Genomic DNA, 26,381 nt, shown 5'->3' on the forward strand with positions numbered 1-26,381 from the left:
GGTGCACGGGCTTCTCATTGTGGTGTTTTCTCTTGTTGCAGAGCATGGACTCTAGGCACACAGACTTCAGTAGTTGTGGCACATGGGCTCAGTAGTTGTGGCTCATGGGCTCTAGAGTGCAGGCTCAGTAATTGTGGCGCACAGGCTTTGTTGCTCCACGGCATGTGGGATCTTCCTGGACCAGGGCTCGAACCCATGTCCCCTGCATTGGCAGACGGATTCCTAACCACTGCGCCACCCGGGAAGTCCCTGTTTTTATTTCTTTATAAAATATTTCTATTTTATTTCTTTATATGAGAATATTAATCATATGCAAGAATGATTATATTTTATGTGTAGAGTTTAAAGATTAATAAAACAAATACACATATACTCCACCACCCAGCTAAGAATGAGAATCTTTGACATTGCCTGTGTCTCTCTTCTTGATTGTATATATCTCTTTCCCCAAGAGGTAACTCTATTCCAAATGTTGAGTATCATTTATATGCTTTTTAAAAGTTGATTACTAAAATATTAATAAGGTCAAAGAGTTTATTTATCTTCAACCTAACTTAAGGTATTGTTAGAATTTTCCTCCTGTTTTTTCATCTCCTGGAAAAATGTTTGGCTCATAGTATACGCTCAGAAAATAATTGTTCGATTGGTGTATTGTTTTCTAAAGTAATTCTACCAATTTTCATTCCTACTAGTCTTATGCAAGAGTTCCCATTGCTCCACATTCTTTATATTTAGTCTAATTATAATGCATTTTGAGTTATTCCTGCCATCTTATTTAAAATGTTTTTCTTTGTTCTTGTTTTTAATTCCTTTTTTACCCCATCTTTACTGTATTTTTTTCATTTGATTATGTTTGATTTTTTTGGTTGGTGGTTTTTGCATTTTATTTTTTTTCTCCCCCATCTTATTTAGGAATTGTACCTTCTCTTGCTAATCTTTTAAGGATTACCCTAAAAATTTAACATTCATCTTTAACTTAGTCTAAAGTTAATCAGAATCTTTACCCTTCTTTCAAATATACAAGGTGCTTATAATACTTTAACTCTGATTAACCTCTACCGAACTTATATGCTTCTTATTGCCCAGTATTTTAGTTTTAGTGATGCATTGTTTTTTCTAATTCACAGTCTTTCTTTGCAGTCACCTGCTATTTCAGTCACATAACCACTGAGTTTCTAATTTATTTTCTACCTAGTATTTTTATAATAATATCTTGTTCCTAATTTTATTCTTGATTCACCTTTTTTAACTTAAGAAAGATAAACAAAATGTAGTACATACATACAATGGACTATTATTGGACTGTAAAAGGAATGAAGTTCTGATATATGCTATAACATAAACCTTGAAACATTAAGCTAGGTGAAAGGAGCTAGGCACAAAAAGTTACATGATTCTATTTATATGAAATGACCAGAATAGTCAAATCCATATAGACAGAAAATAGATTAGTGGTTGACTGGGGCTGGTGGGATAGGGAAAAATAGCAAGTGACTGCTAATGGGTATGGGGTTTCTTTTAGAGGTGATGAAAATTTTCTAGAATTAGGTGATTGATGTACAACTATGTGAATGTACTAAAAGCCACTTAACTGTACACTAAAACAGTGAACTTTTTGTGAATTATATCTCAGTATATCTGTTATTAATAAAAAGTCACATTGGGGCTTCCCTGGTAGTGCAGTGGTTGAGAGTCTGCCTGCCAATGCAGGGGACACAGGTTCGAGCCCTGGTCTGGGAAGATCCCACATGCCGCAGAGCAACTAGACCCGTGAGCCACAACTACTGAGCCTGTGCGTCTGGAGCTTGTGCTGCGCAACAAGAGAGGCCGCGACAGTGAGAGGCCCGCGCACCACGATGAAGAGTGGCCCCCACTTGCCGCAACTAGAGAAAGCCCTCGCACAGAAACGAAGACCCAACACAGTCAAAAATAAATAAATACATTAATTAATTATTTTTTTAAAAAAGTCACATTGAGATATAGAGTATGGTACCATTTATATAAAAATTAAAACTTAAAAATATTTTTTAAAACTATTCATCACATATATTTATAAAAATATGAAGTAATGGTGTAAAAGCACACTTGGGAACTATCCATGAGAAACTGCATAAAAAGAGATTGTAAGAAAGTGAAGTTATGCCAAAAAGTGGGAGAAAATATTCGTAATGCACATAACATATACAATTTTGATATCCAGAATATATGAAGAACTCCTAGAAATAAATTAGAAAAAGACGTGTCAATACTATTCCTAGGGTAGGAAGAAATTCCTAGAATTTCTTCCTACCCTAAAGAAATTTTTACCCATGTGCTGTAGTACATGTGTAGAAGAATGTTCATTGCTGGTAAGCAGAAAACCCCAATGTTCATCTAGAGGAGGATGGATTAATAAATTGTGGCATATTCATCTAATCAAATATTAGTTCAGTCAAAGTGAATGTATTAATGTTACAAGACCATATAACCACGTGGATGAATGATAAAACAATCCTGTAGGGTAAAAAGACCAAGTTTTAGAAGACTATCAGTCGCATTTTAATGAAGCTAAAAAACAGCAAAACAAAAAAACATGTTAAGGATACATAGTATGTGACAAACCATTTTAAAGTAAATAGTATGGGAATAATAATGACATAATTCCTTAGTAGTGGTTACCTCTAGTATAGTAGGAGAGGAGTATGTTACATAAATCAATAATATTAGCAATTTTGTCATTCTTAAATGGATTCATAGATGTTTTAAAACATATATTTGTTACATGTATGTTTTTAGTATATTTCAAATATATAATAAAATACTTGGGGAGAAGTACAGAAGGGGCTTTTGCAATGTTTTGTTACATTCAAAATCTGAAGTAAATATACTTAAATACTAAGGTTTAATGTACTATTATAACAAGTTTTAAAAGCATGCAAAATATCTAAAATGTACAGAATAGAAGGCTGTTATATATTGATAATTCTTTTAAAAACATAGAACACTGTATATAGTATAATTTAATTCTTGCAAAAGATATATAATTTATTTTTTTACATATACAGGTGTTATATACATAGAAGAAATCAGGAAAATTATACACCAGTCGATTAATAGTGTTTGTCTCTGGAGGAGTGTTTCTCAAAAGCAGGGATGTGGGGACATCCTCAGGGGACATTTTTTGCCTCAGGGGACATTTGGCAATGTCTGGGGACATTTTGGGTTTTTACAATTGGGAGAATGCCACCAAATTAGGAATCACTAACAAAAAATACTTCCTCAAGCTTTACATATGAAAATTTAAAACATATTGCTAAATAATTTATGTCAAAAACATTGCTAATAAACATATAAAAGAAGCTAAATCTCACTTGTAGTTAGGAGAATTCAAATTAACAAACAACATACTATTTCATATTCAACGTATTGACAAAAATTAAAGTGTGAAAACAGCAAATGCTGTTAAGAATGTAGAAAAATAAAGCTGCTTATATATTAGTGTTGCGCATAAATTGATACAACCAGTTTGGCGAGCAATTTTATAATATCTAAGAAATTTGACAGTATATATACCCTATGACTCAGCATTTCCTCTTGTAGGGGTGTACTGTAGAGAAATTTTTACACATCTATATGAGGAGATGTGTAAAATGTCTTATTATAAAAAACAGAGTGGAGTAATTATAAAAAGCCCATCAATGAGAGAATGGATAATAAATTATAATATATTCATCCAGTTAGATACCATTTAAATTTAAAATAAGTGAAGTAGTTTTGCAGTTAACAATATTGAGCAATTGTGAAATTTTAACATTGAGGTAAAAAATAAAAATAATTTGTAAGGTTATCCTTTTGTATTATACTATGCAGGTAAAATCATAAATGCACAAAATACTCTTTTATGTACTGATAAAAGAGTACATGTTATTAGGGGACAAATGTAGTAGTGGCATCAAATCATGGACAGGAAGGATATGCCAACCTTAGGATAGTGGTTCCTGCTGAGAAACAATGGAGAAAGCTTTCAACCAAGTCTATAATGTTTATTTCTTAAAAATATATATATATAAATTTCAAACAAATACTAATATATACTTGATGATACTTGATGATAAGAAGTAAATGGGTGCTCTTTGTATTATTCTCTTTCCTTTTATTTATTTATTTTTTGGGGGTGTATTTGGAACATTTTCTATGACTGAAGGAAAAGAATATCAAAAGTTGGGCTTCCCTGGTGGCACAGTGGTTGAGAGTCTGCCTGCCAATGCAGGGGATACGGGTTTGTGCCCTGATCTGGGAAGATCCCACGTGCCACGGAGCGGCTGGGCCTGTGAGCCATGGCCGCTGAGGCTGCACATCCAGAGCCTGTGCTCCGCAACGGGAGAGGCCACAACAGTGAGAGGCCCACGTACCACAAAAAAAAAAAAAAAAAAGAATATCAAAAGTTAAGAATCATTATTCCATGTTATGCAAGGCAATGACTGTGTAGATAGGGCAGGCAGATGACGCTTGGTTAAAATGCTCTAGAATCACTTTTGAAGGAATCTTTCCTGATGTTTTCCCTTCCTTCTGACTCCTTTTCTCACTGTGCCCAGCCACCTATACATTGACCAGTTTGGTTTTGCCACAGTACATCCTGTACACACTTCTATTAAATTACATATTGCACTAATTACATTTATTTACATGTTATCCTCTCCCTAGAGACCATAGCTCTTTGAGGGTAGTGGCTATATCTTGTTTGTGTCCCTTTGTATAGTTTAGTGCCTAACAAATAGTAAGCACTAAATAAATACTTGGTAAGTGAAGTGATGGATGACTGAACAGATTTCAAAGGAGGAAGGAATATATAAGGACAATTACTAGTATTAACCTTTACCTACATTTTAGTTTTGATGTTCTTGCCAGAATCCGATAATACGGCATCTAGTCAGTCCTTATTCATTAGTTAAGATTAGATTTTGCTATATATAACCTGAGAACCTAAAATAACAGTGGTTTCCATTAGAAATTTATTTTTCTTACACCAAAAGGAAACCTGAAAGAAAGTAATCCAGAGCTGGCATGGAGGTTATACATGCTTTTAAGTATCTTTCTGCTCCGCCATCTTTGTTGAGGTGGCTCATGAACCAAGACGACTACTTAAATTCCAGCCATCTTTTCTTTCTTTTCTTTCTTCCCTCCTTTCTTTTCCTTCCTTCTTTCATCTTTTTTTTTTCTTTTAATTAAGACCAAAGAGAGAAGGAAAAAAGGGACAAGAAGTACCTACCCCACTTTTGAAAGACTTACCAGAAGTTCCCTGCAAGTTTGCTTTATGTCTCCTTGGGTAGTACATGGTCATATGGCCTTATCAAGCTGCAGAACGGGCTGGGAAATATCTTTTAGCTGAATGACAATGTTTCTAGCTAAAGATTTTGGTTCTGTTACTAAAGAACAAGGAGAGAATGGACACTGAAATATAACTAGCAGGCTCTGAAATTTTAATTAGCTATGGGTACTAAAAAGAGAAGGTAGAGAGAAGAGGGTTCCAGAGAAAGCTTTTTAGTTTATTATTTATGTAAGCCTGCCCATAAACAAGCCAAAAATTAGAATTTTTTGTATTCCAACCAATTCCTGTCATCCTTAGTTTTGGTCTCAAATACAAGAAGATATCAACAAAATATCAGTGTTTTAGAGTGCTAGTTAGAAAAATTAATGTTAAATCGGATTTATTAGGATTTCCTTGCTGTTTTTCTTCTGCCATGTCACATATTTTAAACTAAGAAATGGTTTGAATTTTGGTTCTAGGGATATGCTATTTGGCATTGGCCAAAGTGCTAGCCTTGGGGGAAAAAATGAGGTGGTGGTAGATCAAGAAGCTAATATTTTATGGAAAATTAATCCATAAATAGTCATCAGACTTTCTTTGATCATGATCACTGTTCTTGATATTGATTCTTTTCACTGGATTGTAAAATAAAGTTGTAATGAAAAGTTTTATTCTTTGGAGATTTGAAAAATTGCTTCACATGAATCCTTTTCCTTCCAGGCTCTAAATTATCTTGGTATTCAGCCCACAAAAGAACAACACCAAGCCCTGAGACAGCAAGTGCAAGTAGACCCAAAGGGGACAGTGTCTTTTGGAGGTAATATTTAGGTTCATCATGTGTGTCATCACAGAAACTTATTGTGGCCCATATTCACTGAGTGCCTCTTCTTTCGAAGGAGAGAAAGAAAAATAAAACCACATCTATTTTAAGTTCCTTAATCAGTATTCTAAAGACTCAGATAGAATTATTGGTCTTACTGGGTCAGCAGAAAGGAGAACTTTCTTAGAATCTTTCAGCTTTAAAATATCATTCAATCATATTCTTTTTTTATTTTTAATTTATTCCACAAACATTGCTTTAGTAATAACAAAAGAAACAGTACAATATATAGAAGCCCTAGTTCTGCTACTGTGAAATTCTAATTTTTTTTCAGCCAGTACGATATAATAAATATTTCATTATGCTGTATAATTATTCTTATTTTTATTTTATAATTATTATTAAAGATAGCAAATTGTGAACATACTCCATTGATATACTATAATATTAAGCTTTTCCACTATTGGGAATTTTGATGGTTTTTCATTAACTGACAATATAAATAATTCTATATTTAATATAGCTTTTTTTTCTTCCTTCTCTTAGGATAAATCCCCATAAGTGGCTTAGACTTTTGATATGTATTGATAAATTGTTTTCCAGAGACATTTTACACACATATTTGTTCTGCCACTAGTAATGTTTGAATGTAACAGTTTTTTGTATCCTTTACAGCATTAAGTATTTAATTTTTTTCTTATAGAGTAGATGCAACATTGTATCATTTTAAAAGCATCTGCATTGCTAAAAGAAATTTGGGGGTTTGAAGTGATGAAAAAAGATGTATTTGTTCCCCTCTGCTCTTGAAATCATACAGTGTAATGAGAACAAGAAACAAAAATACATGTAAAACCACAATGTATAAGGACAAAGTAGATGAGGAAAATAAATGAATTAGTGAGCAGAGGCATGTAAAGTCCAAGTGTCTGAAGAGATAGGAGAATCACAACGGGAAACAAGCTGATTCCTGGAAAGGCTTAGGAATTGAAAACATTGAGTACTTAAGGCTGTGTTAAGGAGCAATTATATATGCTGTTCCCTGCCCCCTCTCAAGTAATCCACAACTACCATCCCTTACCCTTGCAGAGGAAAATAAGTATATTCCCTTGAGAAATTAAACCAGATTGATTCTGGACCTATAGTTGCCAGCAGCTAAGGAATTTGGGGGTGTGTATGGTGAATTATCACTTACAAAACACACACAGATTGCTCAGTGATATTTGCAACCATGTGTATGGTCTGTAGGCAAGAGGTTGTAAGATTCTCTCTGAAGAACCTGAACAAAGTATCATAATAGCTGACCACGTTATTGCTCTGTAGTAAAACCTACTAATTGACAAAGCAAGTTATGCACACAAAATTTCCAATCAACGATTTAGTGCCTGATTCGTCTTAAATATGAACACCAGACATTTGGAGAAATCCTCCAACGTAAAATATAAAGCCCCAAAGTATCAGACAAATAGAAAAAGAGGAACTCAGAAAAAGGGAAGTATTACAAAGCAAAAAAGAACTTCACGTAAACCATAATTAGCATCTTTTAAAAAGATAAGCGAAACTAAGGCATCCGCAATAAGAGTAGGGTACTGTAAAATAGGAACAATTAAAAGGATTACTGGAAACTAAACATATAAGAATCAAATTCAAAAAAAACCTGAAGTTAGATGGATGAACAGGTCACACTCCATGTCTGAAGAAGCATATAGTTTGCTAGGTTGGCATCAGGCAGTGTTATATAACAAACAAGAGAATATGCCTTCGAGTCACACTTCAATGGAATCTTGCTCTGCTACTTATTTGCCAAGTAGCCTTGGGAGGTTTAAGACAGTTAACTTATCTTAGCCCAAACTGTAAAATGAGAGGATGAGAAGAACTACCACAGAAAATTCTCAAGATGAAATCGCAAAGGGCCATGCGTAGCATATAGAGGCTGTTATAGAAACATCTCCTGCTATTATTATTATCATTATTAAACCACAGGTTCTTTCGGCTAGAAAAGCTGTAAATCATAATATTATCATATGTTTTAGAAAAAGTACTATTCATAATAAAAGAGTTGGAGAGATAGTTATGCCTGTGACATTTATTTGCTTCATTATCGTATCTGATTTATTAACTTCAGCAAAGTTAAATGAAATGAGTGAAAACCAGTTTATCTCTTACTTCTTATGTGAACTTAAATTTATCTGTCACTTCAGTTAACACTATTTTAAGGTAATTTAAGTAAGTTAAATTTTAAGCATTAGTTATAACACATAGCTTCAGCTTCATGTAGAAAAAGGTAAGGTTTGCTTAGATGAGGTTAAGTGCTGTATTCTTACTGAAATGTGTTCTATTTTAGATTTTGTCCAGGTTGCCAGAAACTTGTTTTCCTTGCATTTGGGTGAAGCAAATGTTGGTGCACATGAAATTTCCAACATATTAGACTCACAGGTAGAGTATGCCCTATAGAATTGTCTTGATTGCACTTAAATCATAAGTCTTAAATGTTATCTGTCATATATATAGGCTTTATTTTTTAAAAAAATAAATTATGCAGATGATACATGCTTTTTGGATAAATATATAAAATACAGATAATCAAAAGTAAAAATTTACCTTGATCTCCTCTATCCTCCTCTCTCACTATTCCCTCATGCTATTCCCATCTTTAAATTTACCACAGAAAAGTACTCATATCGTAAGTGTAAACCCTCTGAAGTTTTACAATCTGAACCATTCTTGTGTAATCAGCATCCACATCAAGAAACATAACGTTAAAGAAACTACCAGGACCCTGAAGTCTGTCTCCTACTCGCCGAGTTCCTTTCTAATTACTAGCGCTTGCCCTCCCCACCCCCAGTCAAGGTAACAGCTACTCTTTTGTTTCCAGCAACATAGATTGGTTTTGCTCTTTTTGTGCTTTACATAAAATGGAATTGTGAAGTCAGTTAACTTTGTAACTCGTTTGTTCTACAAACCTTTGACACTTATATTGCCAAATCTTTCAGTCCTTTCTGTTATGAATTTTTGATACTGTTACATTATTAAAGAAGGTCTTCCCAATTTATATTATGTGTTAACATATCATATATAGATAACTTATTTTTGTTTATTCATGAGGTTGGGCCCCAAATGGATAACCACGTGCGCTTATTCCACGTCATTTATTCAATAACCATTCTTTTCCACTTTTACCACTAATTTGAAATACAACTTTAATACATACTAAATTGCATCTGGATACACAGCTCTGTTTCTTTCTTTTCTTTTTTTTAAGCATCTTTATTGGAGTATAATTGCTTTACATTGTTGTATTCGTTGCTGCTGTATAACAGTGAATCAGCTATACGTATACATATATCCCCATATCCCCTCCCTCTTGCGTCTCCTTCCCTCCCTCTCTATCCCACCCCTCTAGGTGGTCACAAAGCACCGAGCTGATCTCCCTGTGCTATGCAGCTGCTTCCCACTAGCTATCTATTTTATATTTGGTAGTATATATATGTCCATGCCACTCACTTCATCCCAGCTTACCCTTCCCCCTCCCCATATCCTCAAGTCCATTCTCTACATCTACATCTTTATTCCTGTCCTGCCCCTAGGTTCTTCAGAAACATTTTTTTTTTTTTTAGATTCCATATATATGTGTTAGCATACGGTATTTGTTTTTCTCTTTCTGAATTACTTCACTCTGTATGACACACTCTAGGTCCATCCACCTCACTACAAATAACTCAGTTTTTGTTTCTATTTATGGCAGAGGAATATTCCATTGTATATATGTGCCACATCTTCTTTATCCATTTATCTGTCACTGGACACTTAGGTTGCTTCCATGTCCTGGCTGTTGTAAACAGTGCTGCAATGAACATTGTGGTACATGACTCTTTTAGAATTATGGTTTTTTCAGGGTATATACCCAGTAGTGGGATTGCTGGGTCATATGGTAGTTCTATTTTTAGTTTTTTAAGGAACCTCCATACTGTTCTCCATAGTGGCTGTATCAATTTTCATTCCCACCAACAGTGCAAGAGGGTTCCCTTTTCTCCACACCTTCTCCAGCATTTATTGTTTGTAGATTTTTTGATGATGGCCATTCTGACCGGTGTGAGGTGATAGCTCATTGTAGTGTTGATTTGTATTTCTCTAATGATTAGTGATGTTGAGCATCCTTTCATGTGTTTGTTGGCAATCTGTATGTCTTCTTTGGAGAAATGTCTGTTTAGGTCTTCTGCCCATTTTTGGATTGGGTTGTTTGGTTTTTTGATATTGAGCTGCATGGGCTGCTTGTATATTTCAGAGATTAATCCTCTGTCAGTTGCTTCGTTTGCAAATATGTTCTCCCATTCTGAGGGTTGTCTTTTCATCTTGTTTATGGTTTGCTTTGCTGTGCAAAAGCTTTTAGGTTTCATTAGGTTCCATTTGTTTATTTTTGTTTTTATTTCTGTTTCTCTAGGAGGTGGGTCAAAAAGGATCTTGCTGTGATTTACGTCATAGAGTGTTCTGCCTGTGTTTCCCTCTAAGAGTTTTATAGTGTCTGGCCTTACATGTAGGTCTTTAATCCATTTTGAGTTTATTTTTGTGTATGGTGTTAGGGAGTGTTCTAATTTCATTCCTTTACATGTACATAGCTCTCTTTCTAAACAAACCACTCTGTTCCGTTGATCCATTTCTCTCTGCCACTACATTATTATTTTAATTACTCTAGCTTTTTAGTTCTAGGTTCATTGTTTAGTTCTAGGTTCATTGTTATTGTTAGGTTAAGTCTAATATTTTTTTAACTTCTTGATTTTGATCATCTGCATGATCTTTAGAATCATTTTGCCATGGTAATAAAATTTCAATTGGGACTTTCTTTTTTTAATTGGAATTGCATTAAATATAGAGGGTGGTTTGGGAGAAGCGAACGTGATTTTTTTCTCCATTCATTTAGATCTTTGTTGATGTTTTGGAAAGAAAAAATAATATCTTGCTTCATGTAGGTCTTAAGTATTTCTTGTTAGATCTGAATAAGTATGCTATAGTTTGATGCTATTGGAAATGGGAATTTTTTTTACCATTGTATTTTCTAATTGATGATTAATAAAGATTAATTTTTGAATGGTTATTCTCTGGGATGCCACTTTATTGAACTCCCTTATTCCAGTTATTTTTCAGTTATTTATCTTAGGTTTTCTAGGTAGACATTTGAAATTAATTACTTTGTCTCCTTCACAAATTTTTACTTTTTCTAAATACTGTTGAATAGGAGCTACAAAAGTGAACAAGAAATTAATTTCCATGATATTTGAGTCATTTTACATTTTTAATTTTTTAAAAGAAGCTAGCATTATCTTACTTAATTAATAAGTTTTACAGTTCACCATTGAGCTGCTCAGGTTTGAACTGCATGTGTACACTTACACACAGATTTTTTTTTTTCCAGTGGTGTATACTGCAATACTATACAATCTGAGGTTGGTTAAATCCTTAAGTGCAAAACCACAGATGTGGAGGACCTACTGTAAAGTCATACTTGGATTTTCCACCCTGTGGAGGATCAGTGTCCCTAACCCCCCATATTGTTCAAGGGTCAGCTGTATACCATTCCAATTCTTTTTGTTTGTTTGTTTGTTTTTGTTTTGTTTTGTTTTGTTTTGTGGTACGTGGGCCTCTCACTGTTGTGGCCTCTCCTGTTGCGGAGCACAGGCTCTGGACACACAGGCTCAGCGGCCATGGCTCACGGGCCTAGCCACTCCACGGCATGTGGGATCCTCCCGGACCAGGGCACGAACCCGTGTCCCCTGCATCAGCAGGTGGACTCTCAACAACTGCACCACCAGGGAAGCCCCCATTCCAATTCTTGTGAAACAGTTTAAGTAATAGAAATGTTATCTGTTCCTTGAAGGTTTGAAAATGTTTCATATACCAAGTGATTTGGGCCTAGATCTTTCAGGAGAAGAGATATTTCCTACTTATTTTAATGTCTTCTAAGGTTGTTCTATTCAGGGTTTTGTTCTCTTCTTGAATAATTTTGTTAATGTACATCTTCCTAGAAAATTTTTCCTTTCATCAAGATATTAAAATTTATCAAACATTAACATGGAATTTTTTTAGATTTTTAATCCTTATTTTTGATGATATTGCTTTTTATTTCATAGATGTACTGCACTTTTTTTTTTCTTTTTTCTTTTTTTTTTTGCCACACCACATGGCTTCTGGGATCTCAGTTCCCCAACCAGGGATTGAACCCAGGCCTCCACAGTGAAAGCACTGAATCCTAACCACTAGACCACCAGGGAACTCACAACACAATTTTTACAAGTAATCACACCCATAAGTTTCTATAGGTCATATTTTAATAATGACTCAACAGTATATAATGTTTCCTTATTTTAAAGTGTTTTAAATATTTTCTAGTTATATAGTTCCCTTTTGATTACTGATTTCCAGTTTAATTCCAGAGGTTAGAGAGCATATTCTATGTGATATTGATCCTTTGACCATATACCCAGCATATAGTCAATTTTATGGAATGTTTCCCATCTTGTGGAAAGCATGTATATTCTACAGTTGTTGAGTGCAGTGCTTCCTATATGTCAGTTAGGTCACAGTTGTTAATCATGTGGTTCACATTTTCCATTTACTTTTAGAATTTTCTATTTCATTAATCTTTCTTTGGTCACCTTTTATTGTATTGTCTGTTACTGAGAGAGAGGTGTTTTATAATCTCTATTTAGTTAGGCTAATTTTCGCCTTACATATCCTAAGCCTGTATTATTAGGTGTATACTATTTAGTATTGTTGTATTCTGACAAGATATTGAATCTCTTCATTTCTAGAATGTTTCTTGCCTTAAAGTCAACTTAGTCTAATTGTGTAATGGTTGGTGGTTTGGTTTGGTTTTGTTTCCAATTACTATAAATATAGTTTTGTTGTTGTTGTTTTTTAGCTGCGTTGCGTCTTTGTTGCTGTACGTGGGCTTTCTCTAGTTGCGGGGAGTGGGGGCTACTCTTCTTTGTGGTATGCGGGCTTCTCATTGAGGTGGCTTCTCTTGCTGTGGAGCACGGGCTCTAGGTGCACGGGCTTCAGTAGTTGCAGGGCACGGGCTCAGTAGTTGTGGCATGTGGACTCAGTAGTTGCTCTGTGGAGGCTCTAGGGTGCACGGGCTTCAGTAATTGTGGTGTGTGGGCTCAGTAGTTGTGGCTTGCAGGCTCTAGAGCTCAGGCTCAGTAGTTGTGGCACACGGGCTTAGTTGTTCTGTGGCATGTGGGATCTTCCCAGACCAGGGATCAAATCCATGTCCCCTGCATTGGCAGGTAGATTCCTTCTTTTTTTTTTTTTTTTTTTACATGTTTCTAAATTTATTTATTTATCTATTTATGGCTGTGTTGGGTGTTTGTTGCTGTGTGAGGGCTTTCTCCAGCTGTGGTAAGCGGTGTCCACTCTTCATCACGGTGCGCGGGCCTCTTACTGTCACGGCCTCTCTTGTTGTGGAGCACAGGCTCCAGACACGCAGGCTCAGTAATTGTGGCTCACGGGCCTAGTTGCTCCACAGCATGTGGGATCTTCCTGGACCAGGGCTTGAACCCGTGTCCCCTGCATTGGCAGGAAGACTCTCAACCACTGCACCACCAGGGAAGCCTGGCAGGTGGATTCTTAACCACTGCACTAGCAGGGAAGTCCCATAAATATAGTTTTTAAAGTTATAATTAAGATGCAATATTAGTTTCAGGTGTACAACATTGAGAATGATATTTTTATACATTATGCAATGATTACGACAATAAAACCAGTTATACCCATCACCATACAAAGTTGTTACAATATTTTTGACTGTATTCCCTATGTATAAATTACAGCCCTATGACTTATTTATTTTATATCTGGAAGTTTGTACCTCTCAATCCCCTTCACCTATTCTGCATCCACCCTGCTCTGTCTCCCCTCTAGCAACCCCTGTTCTCTATTTATGAGTCTGTTTCTGTTATATTTTGTTCACTTTATTTGTTTGTTTGTTTTGTTTTTTAGGTTCCACATGTAAATGAGATCATACAGTATTTGTTTTTTTCTGTCTGAGTTATTTTACTTACCATGATATCCTTCAAGTCCATCCATGTTGCCACAGATGGCGAGATTCTTTTTTATGGCTGAGTAATAGTATGTATATATTATGTATAATATATATAACATTATATCATTATATATATATATGTTTATATATACATACCACATCTTTATTTATTCATCCATCTCTGGACACTTAGGTTGCTTCCATATCTCGGCTTTTGTAAATAGTGCTGCAACAAAATACATATATCTTTTTGAATTAGTGTTTTATTTTTCTTCAGATAAATACCCAGAAGTGGAATTGCTGGATCATATGGTAGTTCTCTTTTTAGTTTTTTGAGAAACCTCCATACCATACTGTTTTCCAAAGTGGCTGCAACAATTTACAATCCCACCAACAGTGCATGAGGGTTCCTTTTCTCCACATCCTCACCAACACTTGTTGTTTGCTGTCTTTTTGATAATAACCATTGTTGACAGGTGTAAGGTGATATCTCACTGTGGTTTTGATTTACATTTCCCTGATGATTAGTGATGTTGAGCACCTTTTCATGTTCCTGTTGGCCATCTGTATATCTTCTTTGGAAAATGTCTCTTCAGATCCTCTGCCCACCTTTTTTTGATAAATTTACTTGGTTTTATTTAATTATTTTTGGCTGTGTTGGGTCTCCGTTGTTGTGCACAGGCTTTCTCTACTTGCAGCGAGCAGGGGCTACTCTTTGTTGTGGTGCATGGGCTTCTCATTGTGGTGGATTCTCTTGTTGTGAAGCACTGGCTCTAGGCATGCGGGCTTCAGTAGTTGTGGTGCACGGGCTCAGTAGTTGTGGCTCATGGACTCAGTAGCTGTGGCTCATGGGCTCTAGAGCGCAGGCTTAGTAGTTGTGGTGCACGGGCTTAGTTGCTCCGTGGCATGTGGGATCTTCCCAGACCAGAGCTTGGATGCATGTCCCCTGCATGAGCAGGCGGATTTTTAACCACTGTGCCACCAGGGAAGCCCCCTCTGCCCATTTTTAATTGGGGTGTCTGTTCTTTGATAATGAGTTGTATGAGTTCTTTTTATATTTTGGATATCAACACCTTGTTGGATATATCATTTCCAAATAATGTCTCTCATTCAGTAGGTTGCCTTTTTGTTTTGTTGGTGGTTTCATTCTCTGTGCAAAAGCTTTTTAGTTTGGTGTAGTCCCATTTGTTTATTTTTGCTTTTGTTACCCTTGCTTGAGGAGACATATCCAAAAAAATATTGTTAAGACTGATGTCAGAGTGTGTGCTGCCTATGATTTCTTCTAGGAGATTTATAGTTTCAGGTCTTACACTTAAGTCTTAAATTCACTCTGTGTTTTTTTTTTTTGTGTGTGTGTATGGTGTAAGAAAGTAGTCCAGTTCATTCTTTTGCATGTAGCTGTCTAATTTTCTCAGCACCATTTATTGAAGGGATGTCTCTTCCCCATTGTATATTCTTGCCTCTTATGTCATAGATTAATTGACTATGTAAGTGTGGGTTTATTTCAGGGCTCTTGATTCTGTTCCATTGATCTATGTGTCTGTTTTGGGCCAGTACCATACTGTTTTGATTACTGTAGCTTTGAAGTGTAGGTTCATGTCTGGGAGCATGATAATTCCAGCTTTGCTCTTCTTTTTCTCAAGATAGCTTTGAACAAACTGATCACTAGAAATGAAAACAAACTGATCACTAGAAATGAAATAGAATATGTAATTTAAAAAGACTCCCTATAAAGAAAAGTCCAAGACCAGATGGCTTGTTTGAATTCTACCAAACATAAAAGAAGACCTTTTACTGATCCTTCTCAAACTCTTCCAAAATACTGGAGAGGAGGGAACACTCCCAAAGACATTCTGTGAAGCCACCATACCATCACCCTGGTAACAAAACCAAAGATACCACAAAAAAAGAAAATTACAGGCCAATTTCTCTGATGAATATAGGTGCAGAAATTCTCAACAAAATATTAGCAAACTGAATCCAACAATACATAAAAAAGATCATACACCGTGACCAAGTGGGATTCATCCCCAGTTCACAAGGATGGTTCAACATATGCAAATCAATCAATGTGATACACCACACCAACAAAAGAAAAGACAAAAACTACATGATTATCTCAATAGATGCAGAAAAAGCATTTGACAAAATTCAACATCCATTTGTGATAAAAATTCTTACCAAAGTGTTATAGAAGGAACATACCTCAACATAATAAAAGCTATTTATGACAAACCTACAACCAATATAATACTCAATGGTAACAAGCTGAAAGCCTTCCCACTAAAATCTGGAACAAGACAAGGATGCCCACTCTCATCACTTCTCTTCAACGTAGTATTGGAATTCCTAGCCACAGCAATCAGACAAGAAAAAGAAATAAAAGTTATCCAAGTTGGAAATGAAGAGGTAAAATTGTCATTATATGCAGATGACATGATACTCTATATAAAAAACCCTAAAGACTCCACACAAAAACTGCTAGAACTGATAAATGAATTCAGCAAGGTAGCAGGGTACAAGATTAACATACAGAAATCGGTTGCATTTCTTTACACTAACAATGAAATATCAGAAAGGGAATATAAAAATACAATACCTTTTAAAATCACACCAGAAGAAATAAAATGGGAATAAACCTAACCAATGAGGTGAAAATCTTATATGTTGAGAACTATAAAACATTAGTAAAGGTAATTGAAGATGGTTCAAAGAAATCCAAAGATATCCCATGCTCTTGGATTGGAAGAATTAATATTGTTAAAATGGCCATACTACCCAAAGCAATATACAGATTTAACCCACTCCCCATCAAATTACCCATGACATTTTTCACAGAACTAGAACAAATAATCCTAAAATTTATATGGAACCATAAAAGACTCAGAATTCCCAAAGCAATTCTGAAGAAAAAGAAGGAAGCCAAAGCAGTTCTGAGGAAAAAGAAGAAAGCAGGAGGCATAATCCTCCCAGACTTCATACAATACTAAAAAACTACAGTAATGCAAGCGGCATGGTATTGGCACAAAAACAAATACTTACATCAATGGAACCTAATAGAAAGCCCAGAAATAAACCCACATATCTACGGTCAATTAATCTTCGACAAAGGAGACAAGAATATAAAATGGGTAAAAGACAGTCTCTTCAGCAAGTGGGAAAGTTGTACAGCTGCATGAAATGAATGAAGTTAGGACACACCCTCACACCATACAGAAAAATAAACTCAAAATGGCTTAAAGACTTAAATATAAGACAAGACACCGTAAAACTCCTAGAAGAGAACATAGGCAAAACATTCTCTGAGGTAAATTGTACTAGTGTTTTCTTAGATCAGTCTCCCAAGGCAATAGAAATAAAAACAAAAATAAACAAATGGGATCTAATCACACTTACAAGCTTTTGCACAGCAAAGGCAACCAAAAACAAAACAAAAAGACAGTCTATGGGATGGGAGAAAATATTTGCAAATGATGCAACCGACAAAGGCTTAATTTCCAAAATATACAGACAGTTCATATAACTCAACTCAACAACAAAAACAAACAACCCAATCAAAAAATGGGCAGAAGACCTAAATAGACATTTCTCAAAAGAAGACATACAGTTGCCAATAAGCACATGAAAAGATACTCAACATCACTAATTATTAGAAAAATGCAAATCAAAATTACAATGAGGTACCACCTCACACCAGTAAGAATGGCCATCATCAAAAAGCCTACAAATAACAAATTCTGGAGAGGGTATGGAGAAAAGAGAACCCTCCTACACTGTTGATGGGAATGTAAGTTGGTGCAGCCACTATGGAAAACAGTATGGAGGTCAAACATATGTCCGGACAAAACTCTAATTCCAAAGGATACATGCACTCCTATGTTCATAGCAACACTAGTCACAATAGCCAAGACACGGAAACAACCTAAGTGTCCATCAAAAGATGAATAGATAAAGATGCGGTACATATATACTATGGAATACTACACAGCCATAAAAAAGGACAAAATAATGCCATTTGCAGCAACATGGATGCAACTAGAGATGGTCATACTAAGTGAAGTAAGTCAGAAAGGGAAAGACAATACAATATGATATCACTTATATGTAGAATCTAAAATATGACACAAATGAACCTATCTACAAAGCAGAAAAAGACTCTCAGACATAGAGAACTGACTTGTGTTTGCCAAAGGGGGTGTGTGGGAGGGTTGGACTGGGAATTTGGGGTTAGTAGATGCAAACTATTATATATAGAATGGATGGACAACAAGGTCTTACTGTATAGCACAGAGAACTATATTCAATGTCCTGGGATAAACCACAATGTAAAAAGAATATAAGAAAGGATATATATATCCTTTATATGTATATCCTAAAAGATTGCTTTGGTTATTAGGGGTCTTTTGTGGTTCAATACTAATTTTAGGATTATTTGTTCTAGTTCTGTGAAAAATGCCATTGATATTTTGATAGGGATTGCACTGAATCTGTAGATTGCTTTGGGTAGTGTGGACATTTTAACAATATTGATGCTTCCAGTCCATGAGTACAGTATTTTTTTTTTTTCTGTTGTCTTCAACTTTTTCCTCTGTGTCTTATACTTATCAGAGTACAGGTCTTTCACCTCTCTGTTTAAATTTATTCCTAAATATTTTATTCTTTTTGATGCAGTTGTAAATGGAATTGTTTTCTTGATTTCTCTTTCTGATAGTTCATTATTAGTGTACAGAAATGCAACAGATTTCTGTATATTAGTTTTGTATCCTGCAACTTTACTGAATTCATTTATTAATCCTAGTAGTTTTTTGGTGGTGTCTTTGGGTTTTTTTATATATAGTATCAATAGTGACAGTTTTACTTCTACCTTTCCAATTTAGATGCCTTTTATTTCTTTTTCTTATCTGATTGCTCTGGCTGGGACCTCCAATACTGTGTTGAATAAAAGTGGATGCAAGAATGAGCATCTTTGTCTTGTTCCTGATGTTAGCAGAAATGCTTTCAGCTTTTCAATGTGGAATAGTATGTTGGCTGTGGTTTTCTCATGTATGGCTTTTATTATGTTAAGGTGTGTTCCCTCTATATTCACTTTGTGAGAGTTTTTATCTTAAATGGATGTTGAATTTTGTCAAATGCTTTTTCTGCATCTTTTTGGATGATCACATGGTTTTTATCCTCTGTTTTGTTCATGTGGTATATCACATTGTTTTATTTACAGATGTCAAACCATCCTTGAATCCCTGGAATGAATCCTAATTGATCATGGTGTATGATTCTTTTAATCTGTTGTTGAATTTGGTTTGCTAATGTTTTATTAATTTTTACATCCGTGTTTATCAAGGACATTGTCCTATAACTTTTTGTATGTGTGTTGTGTCTTTGTTTTTGGTTTCAGGATAATGCTGGCCTTGTAAAATGAATTTGGAAGTGTGGCCTTCTCTTTAGTTTTTTGGAGTAATTTGAGAAGTATAGGGATTAACTCTTCTTTCAGTGTTTGGTAGAAGTTACCTATGAAGCCATCTGGATCTGGACTTTTGTTTTGGGGGAGTTTTTTGATTATGTATTAATTTCCTTACTAGTAATCAGTCTATTCATATTTTCTATTTCTTCATGACTCTTTCATGGAAGATTGTCTGTCTCTAGGAATTTATCCATTTCTTCTAGATTGTCTAGTTTGGCATATCATTTTTCATAGCATTTTCTTATGATCCTTTGTATTTCTGTGGGTCCATTGTAATTTCTCTTTTATTTCTGATTTAATTTATTTGGAGTTTATTTTTTTCTTGATGGCTAAAGGTTTGTCAATTTTATTTATCTTTTCAAAGAACCAACTCTTAGTTTCATTGATCCTTTCTATTGCTTTTTAAATCTCTATTTCATTTACTTTTGCTCTGATCTTTATTTCTTTCCTTCTACTAACTTGTTCCTCTTTTTCCACTTCCTTTAAATTTACACTTAGATTGTTTATTTGAGATTTTTTCTTGTTTCCTGAGGTAGGCCTTTATTGCTATAAACTTCCTTCTTAGAACTGCTTCAGCTGCATTGCATAGATTTTGGACAGTTGTGTTTCCATTTTCATTGTCTCAGGGTATTTTTTTAAATTTCCTCTTTGATTTCTTCATTGACTCATTGGTTGTTTAGTTGCCTGATGTTTAGTTTCCACCTGTTTTCTTTACAATTTTCTTCTTATAGTCTTTCTACTGTGGTCAGAAAAGTTGCTTGGTATGATTTTAGTCTTCTTAAATTTACTGAGACTTGTTTTGTGGCCTAACATATGATCTGTCATGGAAAATGTTCCATGTGCACTTGAAAGAATGCATGTTCTGCTGCTTTTAATGGAATGTTCTGTATATATCTATTAGGTTCATGTGATCTAATGTGTTGTTTAAGGCCAGGGTTTCCTTATTGATTTTCTGTCTGGATGATCTGTCCATTGATGTAAGTGGGTTATTAAAGTCCCTTATTATTGTATTGCTATCTACTTCTCCCTTTATGTCTGTTAACATTTGCTTTGTATATTTAGGTGATTCTGTGTTCGGTGCATAAATGTTTACAAGTGTTATATTCTCTTGTTGGATTGACCCCTTGTCTTTTGTTATAGTCTTTGTTTTAAAGTCTATTTAATCTGATATGAGTATTGCTACCCCAGCTTTCTTTTGTTTCCATTGTATGGAATCTCTTCCCATCCCTTCACTTTCAATCTATTTGAGGCTTTAGATCTGAGGTAAGCCTCTTGCAGGCAGCATATAGATGGGTCTTTTTTTTTTCTTTAATCAGTGGCTTTTGCTTGGAGCATTTAGTCCATTTACACTTAAAGTAATTATTGATAGGTATGTATTTATTATCACTTTAGTTGTTTTCTGGTTGTTTTTGTAGTTCTTCTCTGTTCCTATTTTCTTCTCTTGGTTTGTTTCTTTGTGATTTGTTGGATTTCTTTAGTTTATATTTGGATTCCTTTCTTTTTATTTTTTGTGTATCTATTCAAGGTTTATGGTTTGTGGTTGCTGTGAGGGTCTTATATATTGACCTGTGTATAACCATCTGTTTTAAGCTGATAGTCACTTAATTTTGAAGCCATTATAAAAACACTACGTTTTTATCTTCTCCACACATTTTATGGTTTTGATGTCATATTTTACATCTTTTTATTCTCTGAATCCCTTAACTACTTACTGTAGTTACAATTGATTGTATTACTTTTGTCTTTTAAACTTTGTACTGGCTTTTTAAATGGCTGATCCCTTGCCTTCACTATATATTTGCCTTTACCAGTGGGATTTTTTTCTTCCTTCCATATGTTGTCTTATTTCTAGTTACAGCCTTTTCTTTTCTGCTTAAAGAAGGCCTTTTAACATTTCTTGTCTGACTGGTTTAGTGGTGATGAACTCCTTTAAGTTTTTGTTTATCTGGGAAACCCTTTATCTCTCCTTCAATTTTAAATGATAACCTTGCCAGATATTATATTTTATTTTATTTTTTTCTTTCAGCACTTTAAATATATTATGCCACTCCCTTCTGGCCTGTAAATTTTCTGCTGAAAAATCAGCTGATGGTCTTATGGGGTTTCTCTTGTATGTGATTAGCTATATTTCTCTTGCTGCCTTTAAGATTCCCTCTTTTGCCATTTTAATTATAACATATTTCAGTGTGAATCTCTTTGGGTTCATCTTTTTGGGGACTCTGTGTTTCCTGTACCTGAATGTCTGTTTTCTTTTCCAGGTTAGGGAAATTTTTATTTCATTTTTTTCTTCAAATAAGCTTTTATTTCTACAAATAAGTTTTTTGGCCCTTTCTCTCTTCTCCTTATGGGACCCCTATAATGTAAATGTGGTACTCTTGATGTTGCCCAAGAGGTCTCTTAAACTCTCTTCATTTTAAAAACTTCTTTCTTCTTTTTGCTGTTCTGATTGTGTGATTTCCACTATTCTGTCTTCCAGATCACTTATCTATTCTCCTTTATTATCTAGTATGCTGTTATTCTCTCTATTGTATTCCCTCTATTGTATTGTATTCTTCAGTTCTGATTAGTTCTTATATTTTCTAAATGTTTGTTGAAGTTCTCACTGTGTTCCTTCATTCTTCTGAGTTTGGTAAGCATCCTTATGTCTGTTTTCTTGAACTCTTTATCGGGTAAATTATTTATCTCCATTTCATTAAGGTTTCTTTTTTTGGGGGGTGGGGGTTTATTTTGATCCTTAGTTTGAAACATTCCTCTGTCTCCTCATTTTATTTGACTTTCAGTTTTTGTTTCTATAAATTGGGCAAAATAGCTACCTCTGTGGTTTTGAAAGAATGGCTTGTAGAGGAGCATTCCCTGTGTAGACTACTTGTGCCTGGTGGCTTTGGCAGGCTGGATAGAGCTAGAGCAGGCAGTCCATGGAGAGTGCAGCACCTGAGGCCACCTCGGCAGGGTGGCTGGGGCTAGAATAGACACAGGCTGGAGGAAGGCCTTGGTGAATGCTGCATCTGAGACCACATTAGTGGGTTGGCTGGGGTTGGAGTTGTTGCATGCCAGGTTTGGTCCCAGGGGAGTGCTGCACTCAAATCTGCCTTGGTGGGGCAGCTCGGGCTGGAGTGGGCATGGGCCGGGGGAGTCATGGGGGAACTCAAATGATGGCAGTTGCTGGCCCCTCTGACCCCAGAGAGATCTCCAGCAGTTCCTTGCTCATTTGCAGAAGCTCTAGGGTTAGTCCAGGTGCCCTTTAAACTCCTGTTTTTTGGTCGTGTCCCAGGGTGGGCGAGTCTGTGCTCAGGCCCCTCAGAAAATCTCTCCCTACTGCAGGTCAGGGTGGGGTTCTCATGGATACCATGTTTCCATCTTTACTACCCATTTCTATGTGGTCCTTCTATGTGCAGTAGCTGTCCATTCAGCCTTCAGGTCTTCAAAACAAATTTCTCTATATGTAGGTGTAGATTGGATGTGTTCGTGGGAAGAGGTGAACTCAGGGTCTTCCTATGCCACCATCTTGGACCCCTCTTAAATATTTTTCTTTTTATAAGGAAACCTATTATATAACTCTTTTAAATATATCTAATGAAATCTAATACTATAGTTTTTGGTACCCATAATTATCTTTTAAAAGAAAATTCAGGCATCAGTTCTTATTCTCAGAAATTTATCATCTTTCCTTTTTCTCTGTTAACTCTTACTTCTCTTCTATATTGCCCTAGAATGTTACCCTGATACGTTATAATTTCAAGCTTAAAAATCTTTCATTGATCACCCTATCATTTTGTTACCAAAAAATTTAGGTAAATTGTAATATATTTATTTCAATTTACTATGTTCATTAGATTTTACATATTAAAATTTTCTTCTGATTTGAGTAGTAATTATATTATTGATTCACAATCAAAAAATATAAATATGATATAAATTTTGTTAAATTATTTTTATAAAGGTAATTTTTTTAATGTAAATTCATATTTCAGTGGGATAGAAGGATTATTTTCAGTCCAGCTCTGTCATTTATAAGATTTCCATATTTGCATGGGCATTTCTGAGCTCTTTATTCTGCTGGTTTATTTGGTTTCATAAGTCTTGATATCTGCTAAGACACACTTTCCCACCTTGTTCTTCTTTTCAAATATTACTTTGGCTTATCTTATCTGTATACATTTTTGCCAAAATCTTGCTACGTTGAATTTATAGACTATTATAACTGATGAACCTACACTGACACATCATAATCACCCAAAGTCCATAGTTTACATTACAGTTCACTCTTGGTGTATACATTCTGTGTGGGTTTGGACAAATGTATAATGACATGTATCAATCATTATTGTATCATACAGAGTATCTTTATTACACAAAATATTCTCTGTTCACTGCCTGTCATCTCTCCACAACCTTCCCCCCCACCCATAGCAACCACTGATCCTTTTATTGTCTCCATAGTTTTGCCCTTTCCAGAATGTCATATGCTTGGAATCATACAGTATATAGCCCTTTCAGATTGGCTTCTTTCACTTAGTAATATGCATTTAAGGTTTCTCTGTGTCTTTTCATCTCTCTTATCTGGATGTTTATTTACCCATTTACCTATTGAAGAACATCTTGGTTGCTTCAAATTTTGATAATTATGAATAAAACTACTATAAACGTCATGTGCAGGTCTTTGTGTGGACATAAGTTTTCAACTCCTTTGGGTAAATACCAAGGAACTCAATTGTTGGATCATATGGTAAGAGGATGTGTAGTTTTGTAAGAAACTGCCAAACTGTCTTACAAAGTGGTTGTACCATTTTGCATTCCCACCAGCAATGAATGAGAGTTCCCATTGCTGAGAATGAGAGTTTCCAAAGACCTGGTTGTTTGGAAACTCTCAGGAGATTACCTAGTTCACCCAGAATTGAAGTGCTGATTTAGCAGATCTGATTTACTCTAAATGTAGCATTTAGAGTAGGAAGACTGAAGCTGTAAGAGCACGGTTCTCCTTCCACTCATCCAGGTGTTTTGTTTTTATCTACCTAATGTTGATAGCAGAACACTGTTTTCTAATTGCCAAAAAGTACTATAAGCTACCATATCCATTTATGATGAGGAAAGGCAAAGGTTGTTGGGTGGCTTACAATATAAGTCAAGTAGGGAATTCAGAGTACTTTTATGAGCATACAAAACTTTCTTAGCAACTGCAAAGAAATACTCATGCTCCAAATTAGTAATTTACTTCCTTTTTGCCAATATGATTTTAGGGCAGATAAGAATGTATTCAATCTGTGACATTTTGATAGCAAAAGCAAAGTGCTGATGGTAATGGTGCAAGGCCCACATGCCAATAATTTCCTGTTTGTGGCTTCAAATCAGATATTGTGCAAGAGTCATTATATCAGTTTACAAGAATTCTTTTGTTGTATTCTGCTTGTCAACACACAGAAGAATCCCCATAAAATGACCTGAATCCACAAATCCATAGTAAGAATGCATTTTACTTCACCACACTCACATATGTAACTGAAACAAAAGTCTCAAAGCATTACTTACCTTTTCTACATCCTTGTGTTCTTATTTAATATTCAATTTTATTTCATTAAATATTTGGTCTTATAATTTACTAATGAGTTATGCACCACAGTTTGAAAATACTGTAAAAATCATTACTTGTCAAACAGCTCACCAGAAACAAATTTTTAAAAATATATTTTTTAGTATTTTTCCCAATTTTTTTTTTTAGTTGAAAAACAGTATAGTGCCTCATGTGAAATAATATATCAATTAATCTGAGGTCATGATGCTGACATGACATTCTGTGAAGGTGAGGAAATTCCCCTCTGGTCACCCCCTCAACCATCTCATCTTAAACAACAGTCAGATTTTATAATCCATCTGTTAGGGATGCTTGTTTTTTACCCATATGTTTCCTTTTTTTTGGCTTGTATTTTTCTTATTTTATTGTTTAAAAATATTTTTACAGAAGCATAATGGACACAGTAATAAATAGAATCATACAGATGAACTTATTTGCAAAAGCAGAAATAGAGGCACAGATGTAGAGGACAAATGTATGGACACCAAGGGGGTAAGGGAGGGGTGGGATGAATTGGGAGATTGGGATTGACTTATATACACTATGATGTATGAAATAGATGACTAATGAGAACCTACTGTATAGCACAGGGAACTCCACTCAGTGCTATATGGTGACCTAAATGGGAAAGAAATCCTAAAAAGAGGAGATATATGTATATGCATAGCTGATTCACTTTGCGGTATAGCAGAAACTAACACAACATTGTAAAGCAACTATACTCCAATAAAAATTAATAATAGTAAAAAAGAATCATACAGTATGTACTCTTTTGTAACTAGCTTCATTTGCTGATCATTCTGTCTGACTCATAAGATTTCTTGAGATGATATCTTTTAAGAAGAAAAAATTGCTGAGCCAGTATAGTCAGTCCTACTTTTGTTTAGTTGACAAAAAACTTTTGGTTTTAGAATAATATGGCATTTAGAAGCAAAAATATAATTATCTTTCTGTGATTCTAGTCATCATTGCTATATTAAAAAATTCACACAGTGCTATACCTGTGACTGGCACAAGATTACACCCAGAAAAGGCAAGGTTGGAGCCTACATCTATCAGTATTCTAAAATTAGCAACAGCAGACTGTAGTCCATGATATTGTGATGGCTTTACCACACTAATCAAGTATCATAAATGGATTATATTAAAATCACAGAACACCACAAGTATCTGAATGTAGACTTTTCACAATTGGGGTTCGTGCTAAATCAA

At 35.0% G+C, this 26,381-nt stretch overlaps 1 protein-coding gene across 4 annotated transcripts in view; it reads left to right on the forward strand.

Annotated features, from left to right (window-relative positions):
- Nucleotides 1-26,381, forward strand: part of STXBP4 (syntaxin binding protein 4) — a 182,471-nt gene that overhangs the window by 52,162 nt on the left and 103,928 nt on the right. For all 4 annotated transcript variants that reach the window (XM_079903546.1, XM_079903548.1, XM_079903549.1 and 1 more), the window contains 2 exons: nucleotides 6,008-6,104; nucleotides 8,449-8,540. In XM_079903546.1, coding sequence (XP_079759672.1) covers nucleotides 6,008-6,104; nucleotides 8,449-8,540 — 189 coding nt within the window. The remainder of the gene's footprint in view (nucleotides 1-6,007; nucleotides 6,105-8,448; nucleotides 8,541-26,381) is intronic.

This window comes from Stenella coeruleoalba (genome assembly GCF_951394435.1).
Source record: "Stenella coeruleoalba genome assembly, chromosome: 19".
NCBI lineage: Eukaryota > Metazoa > Chordata > Mammalia > Artiodactyla > Delphinidae > Stenella > Stenella coeruleoalba.